The sequence below is a fragment of the Oncorhynchus masou genome, chromosome 33 (genome assembly GCF_036934945.1).
Source record: "Oncorhynchus masou masou isolate Uvic2021 chromosome 33, UVic_Omas_1.1, whole genome shotgun sequence".
In the NCBI taxonomy this organism is placed as follows: Eukaryota; Metazoa; Chordata; class Actinopteri; order Salmoniformes; family Salmonidae; genus Oncorhynchus; species Oncorhynchus masou.
Window position 1 is genome coordinate 22,905,683 of NC_088244.1, and position 22,291 is coordinate 22,927,973.

The window sequence follows — 22,291 nt, forward strand, 5'->3', positions numbered from 1 at the left end:
CCTGACAACAAACATCTAAACAGAGATAGGTGTTCAACCTTGTGATTTCATAGAACCAGGATCGCACTGTCAACCCATGCATTTCCTGTTTTGGGATGTATTGTGAGTGTGTGTGTGTGTGTGTGTATGTATGTGTTTGTGTGTCCATCCTATTTTTTGTAATTCCGCTTGCTTAAGAAAAAGCCAATGAGCAGCAGGACCACAAAGATGGCCAGGAAGATGCCCAGTGCCACACAAGAGGGCAGAGGGTAAGGAGGGAACGCCCCATACACATACACACTGAACGTAGTGGTCAGCATGCAGTAGCTGCAGAAACACAGAAACAGTCAATATCATCAGAAATATTACAAGATCAATGACAATCCAGTTTTAATGTGTACTATAGAATATGTATGGCATACAAATAGTATACTGGCTATGTATTATGGGTCTTTATTATATGAAAGTATTCAACTACCGTGTTCAACCTTCAGTTGATGTTCTATACAGCCTGGTAACTAAACACCCTCCTGAAAGAGGCTGTTTACCCTCCTAGTCCACACTGACCTGTAGCTAGGATCCACCACTATGACTCTGAACACGTACATCCCGTTGTAGTTGGGAAACAAGACTCTGTTTCTTGTGCCCATGTTGAGGACCTGATACTGGGCTTCTGGGTCAGTGAGGGGCGGACCATCAGAATCCTTGCAGCTCTTATAATTCTTAACCAGCAAGAGGAGAAAGATAAACCCCACTGAGAAATTATGCTCGGTAGCCAGGTACAAATCAAGCAGAGGGATGAATGTATGCAATCTTAATGAGAGGACAAGGATAATGTATCAACATTTGCTAAGTTTATGAATATGTTGGAGGAATATTCAATTACATTGTGGTAAATAGAGCTAGATAAGTTCCTCCCTCAGGATACAGGCTATATGATTATGGTTATAGTGCAAGGAGCCTTTAGTCTACAGTGCTGTGTTAACAAATTCCTATCAACCATTATTGACTGGTTATAAAGTATGAATTCAATTGAATTGTTATAGAATGTGTACGTACATTCCTGGTCCAGGCAGTGTTTGGGTTAGGTTGATATTTCTGCTGGCTCAGCAGAGAGGTCCAGTTCTGGGGCTGGGAGACGCACTTGGCATCCTCGACCGACTGGAGGTACTGGTAGTTATACATGCCGTTCACTTCGAACAACACAAAGTCAGCGCTCACCTGCTCCACAAACTCATTACCGTTCCAGCTGCAAAGGGTCAGGGCAAGTTTGGAGGTACTGGTAGTTATGCATGCCATGTTCACCTGCTCTAGAAAAGGCTGTGTGGTGGGTTGGCACTGGCATTGTTGCTCTGTGATGGAGTGCCATGATGTTCTATGGTCTTTGTGTGTGTGTCATGTAGTTATATTAAGGATCTGTCTGAACTCCACTTCACAGAGACGACAGGTTTCTTACACTGAACGTTCTTCAGTAACAGCTGTTAAAGGGTTGCCCGTGTGTGTATTTTGTGGGTTTTGTGGGTCACTCACAGCTCCAGGGAGGGTATCCAGGGGGTGTCGTGATAGACCAGTAAGGGGCAGAAGTAGTCTGTGATGCTGTAGGAGATGTGCAGGTCACTGGAGGCAGAGCCAGGCCGGAACAGGTGCTGAGGGTCATACACAGCTCTCAGAGAAGGAGATGAAGGAGGAAGAGGATAATGAGAGGAATACTAGTCGTTTTAACTGACATGACACAAATATATATAATATATAATAATATCCTTCTTAGAACTCTGTGATACCTTACTTGGGGCAAGGCTTAAAGGTAGACTCAGCGATATGACGTAGGTGCACCCAAGTAAACAGCATAGGGGGTCAATTTCCGCAACAACTAAGCGCAATGCTAAACTCCCCCAGTTTTGGTCCCATACCTCCAACGCTCTAACAGCGTGACGCGAACGCATGCACATGCGCAGATACTGTGTGTGAACATGTGGGAGCAAAGTCTTGCATCTTGCGCATCGCAATATCTGCGCTGCTGCTCGTGGCAACGTTATTTAGCTGAATCTACCTTTTATGTTCCACGAATGATAAAGTACAATACTCTACATTGGCATTACAAGCATATTTTTATAGAAACAAATCATATGTTGATTAAACATTTCTATGAACCATGATAGTCTCAAATCTAGATCCATCAGTGCTCTGTGTGTCACTGCCCCGTCCGCAGAACCTACTTGGGGATGACGTAAGAGAAGTTGTCCTGAAGCTGCTCTTGAGTGAACGTGCCTTTAGTGCAAGTGGTTATGTCCCTGTGGCAAAAACAATAATGACATAAAGAACCAATGAGTTTGGACACTCAGATCTTACAGTAGAATATTTCAGAAATGTTTTGAAAATAGCGAATACGGCATGAGAATTTATCCCTCACTTAAGAACTCGGGTATGCTTTCCAGGAGGGCATCCAATGAGAATGTGAGCTTTCTAAAACGGGAAAAAGAACAACAAACAATGTTAATATAATAGTAGGTACGTAATGCCACACTGGAGGGCCATAGCCTTTTCTGTAAACCGTGAGGCCAAACTAACATGGCCCTTTGCTGTTAACTCATACACATTGTTGTGACTGTTAGAGGGCTGTGTTTCTGACCAGGGGGTTGAAGTCTTTGCAGGACACGTTTCTTCCCATCAGGTCTACTGCCACTGTGGAGAGGCTGCCTTTACGTAGACTGGAACTGACCCAGAGAAAACACTACACGTCAGCAACAGGAACAAACAGCACCCTCTGCTGGAGAGACCACTGTCCTCTGTTAGAGAGACCACTGTCCTCACCAGCTAAAACTCCTTGCCAATTTGCCATCTACTGAACATTTGAGAATGCATTCTTACCTTGGCTTCAGGGTTCCGTCTGCTGCCTCCATAAAGAACAACTGCTTCAGTTCAATGTCCTACCATTCAAAATACAGTATGTTAGAAATGGAAACACTCCCCCCCACCGCCCGTGCCACATTTTATACTGTGTCCAGCACCGTATAAAACTGTGTCCAGCACCGAATTGAAAGCTAGACAGTCAGGGAGCATAGGAAATTCCAAAAATGATTGATAGAGGACAATTTTTTGCCAATTTTGATAGCGAGGAAATATAACACATTTTCAGTGCGGCCCTCCAGACCTCTTTGAAGACAGAATGTGGCCCCCAGGGCAAAATGAGTGTGACACCCCTGATCTAGTGATTCAGTTGTACCAGGCGGTATTTCTTGGTGCCCTCCGTAGTAATGCCGTCCTCTACACACTTCTCATCTAAGGACAGAAGCTTAGACTCTGTAACTGTCACCTGGTCACACACAAGAGGAGAACAAGGACACAGTTCAGATTCATTAATTGTATTTGCATGACAACAGTAGCACAGATCTGGGACCAGAATACTGGGAAATCCACAGTGAAGTTAGATTTTTTTATTTAAAAAAATTAAATATCCAAAACATAACAATATAACAAAACAATATGCTTGCAGTGAAGCCGCTCAACAACTACATCATACCAGTCATCCAACAATCCCATTCAGAGCGACACACAGAAGCATCCAGAGTGAATGCCCCACCAGGCCAAAAAACGTGAACCCGAACCCTGCAAGATCCCCCCACAGTTCCCCAATAGCAGTCTCTCAACCATTCAAGACCCCTCCCACAGCGTGTGTGCATGTCTGGCACTATTAGAATGCAAATTAATTACTTAAAAATCATACAATGTGATTTTCTGGATTTTTGTTTTAGATTCCGTCTCTCACAGTTGAAGTGTACCTATGATAAAAATTACAGAACTCTACATGCTTTGTAAGTAGGAAAACCTGCAAAATTGGCAGTGTATCAAATACTTGTTCTCCCCACTGTATGTGTGTGTTCTTGTATGCGTTTATTTGAATGAGAGTGTGTGTATATGCACGTGTACAAACACCTGCACAGCATCAGCCTCAGGCAAATCCGGCATTAGCTGTAAAAACACTGCCCCTCAGTGTCATTCAAACGTACTTTTTATTATGTTTTACTTTGACTTTATTTTATATACTTTTATCTTTGATCATCATTCTATCTCCCGCACAGCAACTCCACTCCCACTTGTCTCCAATTCCACATCCCAACCCTCAGTTTCCCTCAGCCCATCCCATCTATCTCTGCTACGACCACATCGGGTTTCTACGCAACACATATCTTTCAACTATGCTGTGATGTTTAACGTACAATTTCAATCTATCCAATTGAATAGAATCCAGAGATTGCGAGTTGAAGATAAATACTTCTACTAAGAGTATTAGTATATTAGTAATTGACTGACCCGGTCTCTCCAGATCTCCCAACAGTACTATTTCTAGGGTCAATTTTAGATCAATGCTATGCATTTTCAGCCATTCCTGAACCTGAGACCAGAAAGAGGCCACCTGAGGGCAATACCAAAATAAATGGTCTATTGATTCTGTATCCTCACAACAAACTCTGCAGACCTTCGATGATTTTATGCCCCAAAGATTCAACATGATGAATATTGAATTGAACATTTAAAGGTATCCCAAACAATAAGGGGATTTGCTGAATCTTTAAAAAAAAATTTTACCCCTTTTTCTCCCCAATTTTGTGGTATCCAATTGTTAGTAGCTACTATCTTGTCTCATCGCTACAACTCCCGAACGGGCTCGAGAAAGACGAAGGTTGATGAGACAAGGATATCCCTACCGGCCAAACCCTCCCTAACCCGGACGACGCTGGGCCAATTGTGCATCGCCCCACGGACCTCCCAGTCGCGGCCGGTTACGACAGAGCCTGGGCGCAAACCCAGTGTCTCTGGTGGCACTGCAGTACAGTGCCCTTAACCACTGCGCCACCCGGGAGGCCTCTATTAAAACTTTTTTAAACCTTGGATGCAAGAGAGAAAGAGACAAGAAAGTAGTCAAGACGACTAGCTTGATCAAGTCTCCTCCATGTATATCTCACTAGGTAAGGGTTTTTTAGTCTCCCAATACCCACTATTTTTAATGTGTCCATAATATTTGTGATTTCCTTAAGGGCACGGTGATGATAGTTTGTAGAGTGATTACCTTTACAGTCCAATGAAGTATTTAACAGTGTGCTATAGTCTCCTACCATAATGATTTGATCATTTGTTGCCTGTAAGTTCAATAAATTGTTATAAATGTTTTCAAAGAAGTGTGGATCATCCTGATTTGGACCATATAGATTAATGAGCCAAATCTCTTTTCGTCCACTTTCATATTCAAAAGGATCCACCTTCCTTGCGCATCATTATTGACTATTTTCACATTCAGATTGAAATTTTTGTTAATTAATATCATCACACCTTTTGAGTTCCTTTGTCCATGACAGAAAAAAATTCACCACCCCATTCCTTTTGCCACGCAACTTCATCTAAGGATGTAGAGTGAGTTTCCTGTAAACAGTATATGTTGTATTCCTTTTCTTTTAGCCATGTAAAGACTGATCTTTTTTTATAATCTGCTAAATCGTTACAATTATAACGGGCTATACTTATTTCACCCCTTACCATAACTAGATACTATTCTCAGTCTAAATTGAACATAATTAGTGCTTCTAAAGTTACTGCCATTAGAGGTATTATGACGGTCAAAACTAGAGCTTTCAAATGTCTGATATTTAGAATTCAAGAAATAGGTTCTAGCAATATTTGTTTTATTCCCTTGCCTGTTTGCCTGTGAGCCAATGCCACACATGTCAGAAAATTGAGACAAGATATTATGTGTGTAGAAAATCTGAGTAGGTTGATGTGTATGATATTGCATGTGATTTATTGAGAGTGTGTACAATGTCTGTATAAGAGTAAGACTATAATGTGTGATGTCCAAATAAATAATAACTCCGCCAATTTTCATGGTTGAGTGTCTATGTGTGTAACATGTAGTGCGTATAGCCTTAATATTCATGATAATTGTAATCCATATCATATCACCCTCATAGTTGCATCCTAATTACCTTTAACATAATTGAGACACATCCCAGCATTTCCATAGCAATTGACGTTTCACATGATCATGAAAGAGACCTTGCATTACTCTAGAGACGGCTTCACTACAGTATAAATGTATTCCATACAATACATTATTATTCCCCAATGCACCTATTCTGATATCTTCCCCTTGCTTGTTGTAAACATATATAAACTTGTAGACAAATACATAAAAAAGATAGACAAACAAACCCATTAAATTATAAAACAGTTATTGACAATAGAGAGGGAGAGAAGAGAAAATAGAGAGATTGAGAGAAGAGAGCGAGATCAGGTGTGTGTGTGTATATAAGTCTGTATGTGTAAGCGAGCATGTAAATGAGTACATGTGTGTTCATATCCACTTCATAATGTTCAGATATTTTTACAGTTCCCATACTTTCTTTTTTCCCGTAACCTGAAGTCCCTGTAGAATTTAGTACAGCTTGGTGCTATGGAGCTGTCTCGGAAGTTTATGAACCTCTTACCAGGGGGAAGAATTTGCAAAGAGGTGATGGGATGTAGACAGCAGACAGATGGACGGTGCTGCCCATGTCGATGTAGAAGAGCTCCCCTGCAAACGTGCTGTGGAACTGTTCCACCTGGAGTGAGAAGAGAATCATGCCTACGTCTCATATGACACATTATTCTCTATGTACTCATGTTTTTTTCTGGATTAAAAAGAGGTTTAGGTGGTGGGCGTGGCTATGGGTGCGGTCGGCCCATCAATTTCCTGCAATTCTACACGTTTATCCATGGAGCTGAGAAATGTTCTATATATTTTTTGGTACCCCTTTTTTCGTGATATCCAATTGGTAGTTACAGTCTTGTCCCATTGCTGCAACTCCTGTACGGACTCGGGAGAGGCAAAGATCGAGAGCCATGCGTCCTCCGAAACAAGAGCCTATGTGTGTAACATGTAGTGCGTATAGCCTTAATATTCATTGCTTCCTGACACACTGCTCGCTTAACCCGGAAACCAGCCGCACCAATGTGTCAGAGGAAACACCATACAGCTGGCGACCAAAGTCAGCGTGCATGCACCAGGCCACCATAACCATAACGAGTCGCTAGAGCACAATGGGACAAGAACATCCCAGCCAGCCAAACCCTCCCCCGGACAACGCTGGGCCAATTGTGTGCCGCCTCATGGGTCTCCCGGTCGCGCCGGCTGCGACACAGCCCGGGATCGAACCCGGTTCTATAGTGACACCTTGCAATTTTAAAACAAATTTCCTATGATGCTACATACTATGCCATGGAGCTGAGCGAAATATATATATTTTTTTACCTAATTTCCTGTAATTCTATGCACTTTGCTATGGCTAAGGCTGTCATAATTTATATATATTTTTTTTATCTCAAACATCCTTTCTTAATTGAAAAGTAATCTAAGAAGTAATCTAGTTTTTGTAAAGTATCTTTAATCTGATTAAAATAGTTTGCTGGTAATGTAACCAGGGTTTTTTTCTGGATCGGAGGGGTGGCAGAGGGCGTGGCAATGGGCACGGTAGCTGCTGCCGAATTTTGGATAACATTTTTGAGATCCCCATTTTGGTGGGGTGGGGGGGTTTATAACAATTTTAGCTTTTCTCCATGGATCTGAGATATAAAAAAAATCTGTTTTAAAGTTAATTTCCTGCAATTGTACACATTTTGCCACGGAGCAAAGACAACATTTTGCAGTTTTAAAGCTAATATTCAGGTATTCTATGCATTTTGACATGGCTAATGATGTGTGCTTTTGCTCAAAATTAATAACAAAATCTTTACTGTTAAATTAATTGTTTTTGGAATTCTCAATTCCCCTGACTGTTTAGCTTTTATCGTGGTGATTACTAGTTATCAAAGATCATATTATTTAAAAAATATATAGGTCCATTATCTTTTCTACATACTTTATATTTGGTTTAAGTCGTTTAAGTTTACACTGAAGGTGTTTTTCCATCCCAAAAATGTATTTCAATTAATTTTTCCCAGTTTGGACTTAGGACTCCCCCCCCAAAAAAGGCTTAGGCAGCCTGACCAGGGGTATCTACGGCAGAAAGATCTCTGGTACTGTATGTTGGGGAATAGGGTGTAATTTGCAGATTTGACATGTAGTTTGTCTTCACTCACTGGGCAGGACTGAACGGGTGGTGTGGTACGTGTTAGCTCCTGCTGGACAATGATAACCTTATGGTCAAAGTCCACCCCTATAAGCAGCAGGTCCTCACGGGCGTGGATCATCATCAGGTCCCCATAGTCACTGAACAGCATCAGGTTGTCCTTGGACAGGTCAATGACAGACGCAAACTGAAACAGGCAGGCAGACACAGGATAGTACAATATATTATAATACAGGACAGCTCTCTGTTACTGACAGTGGACTTATCTTTCCAGTCAGGACCATAGATATAATTTTGTACAATAATACATAAGGAGTTCACCCACGCTGCCCAGTGTGGGTGAAAATGCGCTTTGGTCATGAAATGTCACTTCCTTATGTTATAAAATACATTTTTACAAAGACAAATATGATTCTTCATGTTCTGACTCGTTAAGCGGGGTCTTTCTCTAACATATCATTAACATTATATCCAAAAAGGCAGATTTCGTAACCTAATATACGTCTGCAAAGTTGTTTCCGTGGGTCGCAAAAAGCAAAATTAGCATAAAACAAGCTGAATTAAATGTAAAAGGCTTTAAAAATAAAGATCTTGCGGTATACTCAGTGCTCTGTTGACATTTCACAAAGATACGCTCGTTTTTTACAGATTTATTTTAAAAAATAACAGACATTTTGCATTAATATGAAAAGCGTGTATTGCTTGTATTTATGACAATACTCCACGTCATGTCTCAAAATCTATATATATCTTACCTCTATATTGTTTTATGTCCTCCGGATTTGAGAAGAAAGACGACGAGTTCAACTGTGAGCATGTCAGTTAGCTGTAATTCTAGCACAGCATCCAGTCTAGCTGACGCAAAGGTATTTCCCTGATTTTTAGCCACTTTTTTTCTCTGGCCTCCATTGATTTAATCACTATACTTCTGGCCAGCCTACAAGGCTAAAAACTGCAATAACTTTTGAACTTATAATGATAGAGACATAGGTTTGGAGCATTGGTTTTCTTAGAGGAGTATCTACACAATTAGCATATTTAGCATTATTTTACCCATTGATCAAAAGATGTGTTTTGGATTGGACACCCTATAATACATGTGTAATATACAGGCCTACAGTGTATACAGTATGTATGACAACACTGGTCAGGACTCAGAAGATCTCACTACCACTAAAGGGATTTCAGAACTTGAAGCAGTTGCAATTGAGTTGCACTAAATGAAAGCAGTTGCACAACATTGTGAGAGTGGCAGGTAGCCTGTGGGGGTGGTAGGTAGCCAAGCGGCCCAGCAACCGGGGAAATGCCCGTTTGAATCCCAGCTCCTTAAAATCTGGTGCGGAGTGAGCAAGCAACCGGAGGGTTGCTGGGCTCACCTAGATACCATTGGCTGTTGTTGTGCCCTTGAGCAAGGCACTTAACCTGCTATAATTGCTCCAGAGGGGCTGCACTGCGGCTGACCCATTGTGTCTTGGGGGGTTGGGTTGTGAGCATAAAGACACATTTCCCATCTCTACTAATCTTAAAAAAGCTACATGTAGAATTTTAGAATTGTAATTTCAGAAAATGTCCATAACATATCAATTTATTTTATCTTTTCTTTTTTTTACCCGTTTTCTCCCCAATTTCGTGGTATCCAAGTGGTAGTTACAGTCTTGTCTCATCGCTGCAACTCCCGTACAGACTCGGGAGAGGCGAAGGTCGAGAGCCATGCGTCCTCTGAAGACACAACCCAAACATGCTGCACTGCTTCTTGACACAATGCCCACTTAACCCGGAAGCCAGCCGCACCAATGTGTCGGAGGAAACACTGTGCACCTGGCGACCGTGCACTGCGCCCGGCCCACCACAGGAGTCGCTAGTGTGCAATGGGACAAGGACATCCCTGCTGGCCAAACCCTGCCCTAACCCGGACGACGCTGGGCCAATTGTGCACCACCCCATGGGTCTCCCGGTCGCGGCCAGCTGCAACTGAGCCTGGACTCAAACCCAGAATCTCTAGTGGCACAGCTAGCACTGCGATACAGTGCCTTAGACCACTGTGCCACTCGGGAGGAGTCCATAACATATCTGCAGAAATAGTGGAATTATAGTGTTTCATAATTTTTTTCACACAATAAAATTATTTTGGGCCAATACAAAATCGCATTCTAAAATGCAGACTTTATATTTGACAACCGAATAGGGTAAGGAAACATTGTGCCATCAAAATTGCTGTGAAATATATTTTCAATATGGATGAAAATTAAAGTAAAATAGCCATGTTACAGGGAGATGGAATGCGGGGGAGTTGTTTGGAGTGCAGTCTAGTTGTTGCAATTCATCTAGCTTCCACATGGGTGAGACATTCTATATGTAGCACCTTTAATATGAACAGTACATGTTATTCACATACTGTATGTATGGTAAGTATATACATCCTGAATACTTACCCTTACTGTAGTTGCCTCCAGTCCAGCCCTGCCATAATACAGTACCCCGTCGCTGGTGAGAACAGCCATCGCACCGTTGTCGTCTAACCATACACAAGAGGGAGGATTCAGTGGTACCATATTGGTTTAGTATAATTTACAACACACACACATCTGAGTGATTTAGTCGTGGCATTGTTTTAGTCTAATTTATGACACATGAAGAAGTGAGCACACACATTCACACACATAGATGTCAAGTAGATATTACCTGTTGCCACCTGTAAAATGGTGACTTTAGGAGGCGGGAGGGTGGCATTCTCTTCTCCCATAATGTACACTGGCACAATCACAATGCCTGAAAACCAAAATAGGCATTAAGACGTCAGAAGAGTGAAACTAAATAATATTCTTTGGTCACCCACTGGTTTTCTTTAAATGGACTAATATCACAAGAAGAATCCAGCATCATGCAAGGGGACCCTTAGATGGTGATTTTGTAATACCATGGTTGGGTGAGTAGAGCAGCATGTGTGGAGACCAGATGATGAGGTGGCCTCTCATGCCTGCTGGCTGGATCACATGGATGCTGGACAGCGGGTCTCGCATGGGGTGATTGTCTGTCTGTACCGAACGATTTCCGGAAATGTGCCGGAAAGAAAACTACCACACATTTTACAGCTGGTACACTGATCGTGTCTGTGATTATTTGGTGACTTCAGAAAGGGCTGTGGTCAATCTCTCACCTTTCTTTGGTTGTCTGCTAACATAGCCACGATGCTTGACACAGTGGGCATGTTGAATACCCCTATGATAAATTCCTGTGAAATGAGAGTGATGAGAGTTGGCTTTTGGGGTGCTGCTGACTTTTTATGCTTAGACCTGAGGACTATGAACCTCAATGATTTTGCATAAGTTTGATTTCTACGGTTAACTTCAAATAAATGTAAAATAACTTTGAGATGACAATGACTGACAGAGTATCCAAGCTCACCGTTGCCTTGGGGGCCATAGGGAGGTTAAAAAAGGAATTGCCTCCATTCGAGGACATGTAGACCTGTTGGTCGTCAAGAGCACTCCCCAGATTGTACAGCAGAACACAAGAGCTCACATCCTGTTGACAAAAAAACCCAAGACACAACACATTACACAGCCATTCACAGCAGTCTAAAACAAATGTTGAACATACTACGGTGACACACGTTTGATGAGAGAAAATATTTAGCTGTGGAGTTTACCATGCAGGCCTTGTCTTTGCTGAAGCAGCACTGTAGTGTAGATACAGTAGACACCATGGATTTCACTCCTGAAACAAGAGATCTGTGATGATCACTGCAGAACAATGGTTTTAATGAGCAGAAAGTAAATTATAAGATGACATTAGGAAACCATTGCACATTATTTTCAATTCAAACTTGATATTTGAGGTGCATGGACATGGTTATATGCTCCAAACCTTGAGCAGGAGTCCATGTCCCTTTAGTTAGAGAGTATAAGTACAACTTTCCATCGATCACAATTGCAAGGTTGTCCAACACAAAAGCTGCTGAACTCACCGACCCCTGAAGCTTCTACAAATATGAGAAGTTGTTATGAATTTCAATAAACATTAATAAGGCAAGACATTAGTAATAGCTAAAGATAGTGTATCGAAAAGTAGGAGCACAATCTTGTTATATATTCATGACTATAACAAATTATAGAGATAAGTTACACATCGGTGGGTTGAGGGGAATTTGTACAGAGACTCACACCAGCCCCTTTATATTCGAGTGGAGTGGCTGATTCCTCAAATAATGCCCTGGTAATGAGGATCCACTTCCTGTTATTAGAAATGATAAATGAGGCGGGAACATTTTCAAGAAAACCACTGTGCTAAACAAGGTTGGAAAAAATTGCAAGCTATCCTAGTAATAGCAAAATGTTTCACCCCATGTACAAGGCCAGGCGATTGTCGCAGTGACTTCGAACCAGAACTGGTCGTTTCTTCGCAGAATATAATAATGTCTGATGAGAAACATTGAGGTGGTTAACTTTATGTTGGCTCGCTAGCTAGGGGTTAAACAACGGAAGACATTCCCTGTGCATATAAACATCAAAATTCACCGCAGATGGCGCTCGAATCGATTGATCCTGCTTTTCGACATCTTGTTTGGGTGTGGAAGACCATGGAAAACCTGGACTTTGAATTACAAAATTATAAGGTACAACAAGAGCCTATGTAGTGCAAAACGAGAGAGATCAAATTTAATTTTGGCTATCAATAATAAAGACAGGTCATATTTTGCAAAAATACATTTACAAATAAACATTAGCCTAGCCTAGAGACGATGCTTGAACTTGGCTGGCTAGCTAGCTATGTTAACTGTTGGGGGAAACGTTACCTGGCTTCTTCATTGGTACAAAATGGCAAAAATGACATTATTATTATTATTATAAAAATGGTTTGGGCATGCGTCCGCCACATTGTTGAATAGTAGTTTTTATGTATGTTATATTGCCAAGTATTGCTGTTTTGAGTGACTGAGAATGCTCTATACGGGTAACGATCAATCGTTAACTGCCTCGAGGGAGAGATAGAGGAGATGCTGCAACCTGGTCTCAGAGCATTTCGTATTATTGTGTACGTAAATCAGTCACACTATTGTACATTTTCCGAATTAAATTAGAATGATATGTCCCGAATTGTAATTAGTACAATATGTTATAAATGGCATTCACACAATATTTTACAAATTTGCCTAACGTATTTTGTTACAAATTTCAATTTGTTGTAGCTAACGTAAGCGGCTAACGTCTGGCTAAGCAGCTAATGTTGGCTAGGTAGCTAACGTTAGCTAATAGGCTAGGGTTTAGGTTAGGAGTTAGGTTAGGATAAGTGTTATGGTTACGGTTAGGAGAAGGGTTAGCTAAAAGGGTTAGGGGAAGGGTTAGCTGACATGCTAAGTAGTTGTAAAGTATACTTAACAAAAATATTAACGCAACATGAAACAATTTCATGTTCATATAAGGAAATCAGTCAATTGAAATAAATTCATTGGGCCCTAATCTATGGATTTCACATGACTAGGCAGGGGCGCAGCCATGGGCCACCCAGTGTAGAGCCAGGCCCTGCCAACCAGAATAATTGTTTTCCCCACAAAAGGGCTTTATTACAGACAAAAATACTCCTCAGTTTCATCAGCTGTCCGGGTGGCTGGTCTCAGACAATCGCGCAGGTGAAGAAGACGGATGTGGAGGTCCTGGGCTGGCGTGGTTACAAGTGGTCTGCGGTTGTGAGACCGGTTGGACGTACTGCCAAATTCTCTAAAACGACGTTGGAGGCGGCTTATGGTAGAGAAATTAACATTAGATTACATTATCTGGCAACAGCTCCTACAGTCAGCATGCCAACTGTATGCTCCCTCAAAACATGAGACATATGTGGCGTTGTGTGAAAAAACTGAACATTGTGACCTACCGGCGGCTCATATCGATCTTATGTGGCAAAATTATTTATTTATTTTGTGATATCCATTTGGTAGTTACGAATCGCTGCAACTCCCATACGGACTCAGGAGAGGTGAAGGTTGAGAGTCGCGCGTCCTCCGAAACATGACCCCGCCAAGCCGCACTGCTTCTTGACACAATGCTGGCTTAACCCGGAAGCCAGCCGCACCAATGTGTTGGAGGAAACACTGTACACCTTGGCAACCGTGTCAGCGTGCATGCGCCTGGCCCGCCACAGGAGTCGCTAGAGCACGATGGAACGAGGACATCCCGGCTGGCCAAACCCTCCCCTAACCCCGACAACGCTTGGCCAATTGTGCGCCGCCTTATGGGACTCCCAGTCACGGCCGGCTGCGGCACAGCCTGGAATCGAACCAGGATCTGTAGTGACACAGCTAGCACTGTGATGCAGTGCCTTAGACTGCTGTGCCACTCAGAGGCAAAATTGTGTTTTTTACATTGGATAAAAGTAGAGACTCAGAGCTACAAAATCGTATATCATGCACTACAGTTGAGGAACAATGGGAAAGTAGATGCAGATGGACCCACCTTTGATCTGAGAGGCAGCGAGCTGAGTGGATACCACATCTCAAACTTAGTTTTTAATTTTTTTTAATAAAGAAGTGAGCGACACACGCAAAGTCGAGTTTTTAGTCGAGTGTGTATTCCTGTGTGTGGAGGTGTAAACAGGGCGGAGTCAGTGGAGGAAGATCTGCGAGTTCGTCGACTCAAAGACACCTATCATTGGTCGGTTGCGGGCGACCTCCTGACACTGAATTGATCACAGTAGGGATTGGTGCGGTCTGTAGGGGTGTGGGGCCAAGGTGACTGTGGGTTCTGTGTGAAGCACGGTACCTGGTGAAACCCTATTGGAAGATGGACCTCATTCTAAAAAGTGTCTGTGAGACCATCTAAGTGATCCTCAGAAGTGGTGAATTCCAAATATTTTAAATGTGCTAGCCTGGTATGCCCTGGGTTTGGTAATTTAGCGTTAAATATCTAGCGTCTCTGTGAACTGGTTTTGGCCATTTAATGTTAAAACATCCGGAATCTGTGTGAAATAGTTAAGACCATTTATACAAGTATAAGATAGTAAGGTGCACCTGTACTTGTTGAAAGATGCAAATGTGTGAGTTGTATTATCCTAAGAACTAAACTTGAGATAGAAATTAGAAAATATTCCTGCAGGTTAAAATATTGTTGAAAAACAACTAATTGATTAGGTATGTTTGCGAATATAGCATTGTGTGACTGTGATATGAGAGTTGTGTGAATATGGAAATGAGTCTTAATCAGAAGTTTGGATAGTTACATATAGAAATATGCTTAATCAGAATCTTGAAATTTGGATAATAATCTTTGAAATAACGTTATCTTGGGGTTCCGTTCCTTCACCGCCCATCATAGAATATCACGGGGTGGTATTGCGAGCAGGATGATATTTTAGAAAGCAGCTGAAGGTCTATAGTTCCTGAGAGGTTTGATTTTGCCGTGGTTTCTGGGAGGTTAGAGAACCGTTGAGGATCCCATGGTCATTGTCCAGGAAACAAAAATTATTATTTTTTGGTTCTGCTGGGAGTATGTTTGGAGAGCTGCTTCGTAGCTATGGAGTCCTTGAAGAGGCAAATGGAATGGTTCTCGTGAGTACCTAAGAATTTCTTACGTTTTATATGGATTCGGTGAATATATTAAAATAAGATAAATTGTATGTGTGTATAATCAATTAGAGATTTGATAAAGTAATATTGGGAATATAATTAGATATAATTTAAACCACCCATACGTAGATGTTTGTAGGTTTTGAGATGGTATCTTTAATGGATAATTTGATAAAGATTAGGTTTAAGCATTATTAAACTGTCTACAAAGTCTGGGCAATTTTCTTAGAAACCGATTGGAGTGTGTCCACTTTTGGTTAACTTACCCTAACGATGTAACTAAATAACACGTATTGGATTTTCTCCGTCTGGGTACTACTACATGTGAAATAAAATTTCCCTCAAGGCCTGAAAATGTGTTTTATTATTTTTCTTCCCAGTATGAGAGGAGTTGCTGGATGTATTGAATAAACCTTTTTCCATAAAGTTGCAGCGAATTAAGATGGAATCTCGACGTAATTTATAATCTTGTACAAAGCCTAGGGTATCCATCAAACTAATTATCATTGCGTGATTAATGTGATGTAGTAAAGTAATTGGAATATGTTACATGAGAAAACATGATCTACTTTTATTAAAAAGCGCACGATATGTATAGTAGTCAATGAATGTCGATTTAACTCTTTGGCTGCTACTCTATTCCTTTGGCATGTGAGAATCTCGCCGGAGAAACGCTTGGACCTTTAATTAAGGCTATTTCCTGGGAATTGTGTCGTTATTATGTTATTACAGCTGGCCATGCCTTCCACCTGGCTACCCGACCAGCAGCAGCAGCAACCTGCCCAAGCCCCGCCCCTTCTCCTTCACCCAAATCCAGATAGCTGATGTTCTGAAAGAGCTGCAAAATCTGGACCCCTATAAATCAGCTGAGCTAGACAATCTGGACCCTCTCTTTCTAAAATTATCCACCACAATTTTTGCAACCCCTATTACTAGCCTGTTCAACCTCTCTTTTGTATCGTCTGAGATCCCTGAAGATTGGAAAGCTGCCGCGGTCATCCCCCTATTTAAGGGGGAGACACTCTAAACCCAAACTGTTACAGACCTATATCCATCCTGCCCTGCCTTTCTAAATTATTCGAAAGCCAAGTTAACAAACAGATCACCCAACATTTCGAATCCCACCGTACCTTCTCCGCTATGCAATCTGGTTTCAGAGCTGGTCATGGGTGCACCTCATCCACGCTCAAGGTCCTAAACTATATCATAACCTCCATCGATAAAAGACAGTACTGTGCAACTGTCTTCATCGACCTGGCCAAGGCTTTCGACTTTGTCAATCACCTCATTCTTATCGGCAGACTCAGTAGCCTTGGTTTCTCAAATGTCTGCCTCGCCTTGTTCACCAACTACTTCTCTGATAGAGTTCAGTGTGTCAAATCGGAGGGCCTGTTGTCCGGACCTCTGTTGGTCTCTATGGAGATACCACAGGGTTCAATTCTCGGGCCTCACTCTTTTCTCTGTATATATCAACAATGTCGCTCATGCTGCGGTTGATTCTCTGATCCACCTCTACGCAGATGACCCCATTCTGTATACATCTGGCCCTTCTCTGGACACTGTGTTAAAACCTCCAAATGAGCTTCAATGCCATAAACACTCCTTCCGTGGCCTCCAACTGCTCTTAAATGCTAGTAAAACTAAATGCATGCTCTTCAACCGATCGCTGCCCGCACCCACCCGCCCGACTAGCATCACTACTCTGGACGGTTCTGTTTTAGAATATGTGGACAACTACAAATACCTAGGTGTCTGGTTAGACTGTAACTCTCCTTCCAGACTCATATTAAGCATCTCCAATCCAAAATTAAATCTAGAATCGGCCTATTTCGCAACAAAGCCTCCTTCACTCAAGCTGCCAAACATTCCCACGTAAAGCTGACTATCCTACTGATCCTTGACTTCGGCATTGTCATTTACAAAATAGCCTCCAACACTCTACTCAGCAAATTGAATGTAGTCTATCACAGTGCCATCCGATTTGTCACTAAAGCCCTGTATACTACCCACCACTGCGATCTCTATGCTCTCGTTGGCTGGCCCACACTACATATTCGTCGTCAAACCCACTGGCTCCAGGTCATATATAAGTCTTTGCTAGGTAAAGCCCTGCCTTATCTGAGCTCACTTAACAACCACCCATAGCACGTGCTCCAGCAGGTATATTTCACTGGTCATCACCAAAGCCAATACCCCCTTTGGCCGCCTTTCCTTCCAGTTCTCTGCTGCCAATGACTGGAACTGTTATGAACTTGAGTGAAGACCCAAACGCGGTTTTAACAGAAAACAGAGTTCTTTAATAAAAAACAGGAATGGCATAAATCCTCTTCCAACGTAGTCAATGGAACAAAAGAACGTAGTATAATGCAGGATGCACCTGCCATGCAGACTCCGACAGGACAGGACAAGGTGGAAGCAAACGAGACGACAGCTTGCTTCTGGCATCAAAAAACACAAACAAGAATCAGACACTGAAAGTAGCAGGAACAGAGAAAGAAATAGAGACCTAATCAGAGGGGAAGAGAGAACAGGTGGGGAAAGAGAGAATGAGCTAGTTAGGGGAAATGTAGAACAGCTGAGGGATGAGAGACAGAGAAGGTAACCTAAAAAGACCAGCAGAGAGAGAGAATGAAGAGAAAGGACAGGAACAGACATAACAAGACATGACAGTACCCCCCACTCACCGAGCGCCTCCTGGCGCACTCGAGGAGGAAACCTGGCGGCAACGGAGGAAATCATCGATCAGCGAACGGTCCAGCACGTCCCGAGAGGGAACCCAACTCCTCTCCTCAGGACCGTACCCCTCCCAATCCACTAGGTACTGATGACCACGGCCCCGAGGGCGCATGTCCAAAATCTTACGAACCCTGTAGATGGGTGCGCCCTCGACAAGGATGGGGGGGGGGAGGGACGAGCGGGGGCGCGAAGAACGGGCTTAACACAGGAGACATGGAAGACCGGGTGAACGCGACGAAGATAGCGCGGGAGAAGAAGTCGCACTGCGACAGGATTAATGACCTGGGAAATACGGAACGGACCAATGAACCGCGGGGCCAACTTGCGAGAAGCTGTCTTAAGGGGAAGGTTCTGAGTGGAGAGCCATACTCTCTGACCGCAACAATATCTAGGACTCTTGGTCCTACGCTTATTAGCGGCCCTCACAGTCTGCGCCCTATTACGGCAAAGTGCCGACCTGACCCCCTTCCAGGTGCGCTCGCAACGCTGGACAAAAGCCTGAGCGGAGGGGACGCAGGACTCGGCGAGCTGAGATGAGAACAGCGGAGGCTGGTACCCGAGGCTACACTGAAAAGGGGATAGACCGGTAGCAGACGAGGGAAGCGAGTTGTGGGCGTACTCTGCCCAGGGGAGCTGTTCTGACCAAGACGCAGGGTTACGAAAAGAAAGACTGCGTAAAATGCGACCAACAGTCTGATTGGCCCGTTCGGCTTGACCGTTAGACTGGGGATGAAAGCCGGACGAGAGACTGACGGAAGCCCCAATCAAACGGCAAAACTCCCTCCAAAATTGAGACGTGAACTGCGGGCCTCTGTCGGAAACGACGTCAGACGGAAGGCCATGAATTCGGAAAACATTCTCGATAATGATCTGAGCCGTCTCCTTAGCAGAAGGGAGCTTATCGAGAGGAATGAAATGAGCCGCCTTAGAGAATCTATCGACAACCGTAAGAATAACTGTCTTCCCCGCTGATGAAGGCAGTCCGGTGATAAAATCTAAAGCGATGTGAGACCACGGTCGAGAGGGAATGGGAAGCGGTCTGAGACGGCCGGCAGGAGGAGAGTTCCCAGATTTAGTCTGCGCGCAGACCGAACAAGCGGCGACAAATCGACGCGCGTCACGTTCCCGAGTGGGCCACCAGAAACGCTGGCGAATGGAAGCGAGCGTACCCCGAACGCCGGGGTGGCCGGCTAACTTGGCAGAGTGGGCCCACTGAAGAACGGCCGGACGAGTAGGAACGGGAACGAACAGAAGGTTCCTAGGACAAGCTCGCGGCGACGGAGTGTGAGCGAGTGCTTGCTTTACCTGCCTCTCAATTCCCCAGACAGTCAACCCGACAACACGCCCCTCAGGGAGAATCCCATCGGGGTCGGTGGAGACCTCAGAAGAACTGAAGAGACGAGATAAAGCATCAGGTTTGGTGTTTTTGAGCCCGGACGATAAGAAATAACAAACTCGAAACGAGCGAAAAACAGAGCCCAACGAGCCTGACGCGCATTAAGTCGTTTGGCTGAACGGATGTACTCAAGGTTCCTATGGTCAGTCCAAACGACAAAAGGAACGGTCGCCCCCTCCAACCACTGTCGCCATTCGCCTAGGGCTAAGCGGATGGCGAGCAGTTCGCGATTACCAACATCATAGTTACGTTCTGACGGCGATAAGCGATGAGAGAAAAACGCGCAAGGATGGACCTTGCCGTCAGAGAGAGCGCTGAGAAAGAATGGCTCCCACGCCCACCTCTGACGCGTCAACCTCAACAACAAACTGTCTAGAGATGTCAGGTGTAACAAGAATAGGTGCGGATGTAAAACGATTCTTAAGAAGATCAAAAGCTCCCTGGGCGGAAACGGACCACTTAAAGCACGTCTTAACAGAAGTAAGGGCTGTGAGAGGAGCTGCCACCTGACCGAAATTACGGATGAAACGACGGTAGAAATTAGCGAAGCCCAGAAAGCGCTGCAGCTCGACGCGTGACTTAGGAACGGGCCAATCAATGACAGCCTGGACCTTAGCGGGATCCATCTTAATGCCCTCAGCGGAAATAACGGAACCGAGAAAAGGGACAGAGGCGGCATGAAAAGTGCACTTCTCAGCCTTCACATAAAGACAGTTCTCCAAAAGGCGCTGGAGGACGCGTCGCACGTGCTGAACATGAATCGAGAGAGACGGTGAAAAAATCAGGATATCATCCATGTAAACGAAAACAAAAATGTTCAGCATGTCTCTCAGGACGTCGTTAACTAGTGCCTGAAAGACAGCTGGAGCGTTAACGAGGCCGAAAGGAAGAACCCGGTATTCAAAGTGCCCTAACGGAGTGTTAAACGCCGTCTTCCACTCGTCCCCCTCCCTGATGCGCACGAGATGGTAGGCGTTACGAAGGTCCAATTTGGTAAAAAACCTGGCTCCCTGCAGGATCTCGAAGGCTGAAGACATAAGAGGAAGCGGATAACGATTCTTAACTGTTATGTCATTCAGCCCTCGATAATCCACGCATGGGCGCAGGGACCCGTCCTTCTTCTGAACAAAAAAGAACCCCGCGCCGGCGGGGGAGGAGGAGGAGACTATGGTACCGGCGTCGAGCGAAACCGACAAATAATCCTCGAGAGCCTTACGTTCGGGAGCCGACAGAGAGTATAATCTACCCCGGGGGGAGTAGTTCCCGGAAGGAGATCAATACTACAGTCATACGACCGGTGTGGAGGGAGAGAAGTGGCCTTGGAACGACTGAACACCGTGCGCAGATCGTGATACTCCTCCGGCACCCCTGTCAAATCGCCAGGCTCCTCCTGTGAAGAAGAGACAGAGGAAACAGGAGGGATAGCAGACATTAAACAGGTTACATGACAAGAAACATTCCAGGATAGGATAGTATTACTAGACCAATTAATAGAAGGGTTATGGCGCACTAGCCAGGGATGACCCAAAACAACAGGTGTAAAAGGTGAACGAAAAATTAAAAAAGAAATGGTTTCGCTATGATTACCAGAGACAGTGAGGGTTAAAGGCAGCGTCTCACGCTGAATCTTGGGGAGAGAACTACCATCTAAAGCGAACAAGGCCCTGGGCTCCCTAACTGTCTGAGAGGAATGTCATGTTCCCGAGCCCAGGTCTCGTCCATAAAACAGCCCTCCGCCCCAGAGTCTATCAAGGCACTGCAGGAAGCAGATGAACCGGGCCAGCGGAGATGGACCGGAAAGGTAGTGCGTGATCCAGAAGGAGAGGCCTGAGTAGTTGCGCTCACCAGTAGCCCTCCTCTTACTGATGAGCTCTGGCTTTTACTGGGCATGAGGTGACAAAATGACCAGCGGAGCCGCAGTAGAGACAGAGGCGATTGGTGATTCTCCGTTCCCTCTCCTTGGCCGAGATGCGAATACCCCCAGCTGCATAGGCTCAGCATCCGAGCCGGCGGGGGAGGGTGGCAGTGATGCGGCAGGTGGCAGTGATGTGGAGAGGGGAGCAACGGAGAACGTGAGCTCCTTTCCACGAGCTCGGCGACGAAGATCAAACCGTCGCTCTATGCGAATAGCGAGAGCTATTAAGGAGTCCAGACTGGAAGGAACCTCCCGGGAGAGGATCTCATCCTTAACCTCGACGTGGAGACCCTCCAGAAAACGAGCGAGCAAAGCCGGCTCGTTCCAGTCACTAGAGGCAGCGAGAGTGCGAAACTCAATAGAATAATCCGTTATGGATCTATTCCCCTGACATAGGGAAGACAGGGCCCTGGAAGCCTCCTCGCCAAAAACAGAACGGTCAAAAACCCGTATCATCTCCTCCTTAAAGTCCTGATACTGGTTAATACACTCAGCCCTCGCCTCCCAGACTGCCGTGCCCCACTCACGCGCCCGTCCGGTAAGGAGAGAAATGACGTAGGCGATGCGGGCTGCGCTCCTGGAGTAAGTGTTGGGCTGGAGAGAGAACA

At 44.2% G+C, this 22,291-nt stretch overlaps 1 protein-coding gene across 1 annotated transcript; it reads right to left on the bottom strand.

The window, feature by feature from the left end:
• Nucleotides 1-149: 149 nt before the first annotated feature.
• On the bottom strand, nt 150-12,956 carry LOC135527436 (cation channel sperm-associated auxiliary subunit delta-like). The gene is made up of 22 exons (XM_064955966.1): nt 12,874-12,956; nt 12,596-12,671; nt 12,420-12,496; nt 12,242-12,311; nt 11,946-12,060; nt 11,728-11,795; nt 11,484-11,603; nt 11,236-11,310; nt 10,996-11,152; nt 10,761-10,847; nt 10,511-10,593; nt 8,089-8,265; nt 6,459-6,572; nt 3,203-3,292; nt 2,848-2,906; nt 2,609-2,687; nt 2,390-2,442; nt 2,196-2,270; nt 1,510-1,644; nt 1,039-1,228; nt 547-701; nt 150-306 (listed from the first exon to the last, which is right to left on the bottom strand). Exons 1-22 carry the CDS (start codon nt 12,954-12,956, stop codon nt 150-152), a joined length of 2,295 nt encoding a protein of 764 aa, XP_064812038.1.
• Nucleotides 12,957-22,291: the final 9,335 nt, after the last annotated feature.

Excerpts from the sequence above, each read along its gene's own strand:
- LOC135527436 (XM_064955966.1), bottom strand. The coding sequence starts at position 12,956 with ATGTGGCGGACGCATGCCCAAACCATTTTTATAATAATAATAATAATG. Across the intron at positions 11,153-11,235 it reads TAGCAGACAACCAAAGAAAG|TTTTCTTTCCGGCACATTTC; the intron begins GTGAGAGATTGA and ends AATGTGTGGTAG. Across the intron at positions 2,443-2,608 it reads GCAAAGACTTCAACCCCCTG|AAAGCTCACATTCTCATTGG; the intron begins GTCAGAAACACA and ends TTCCCGTTTTAG.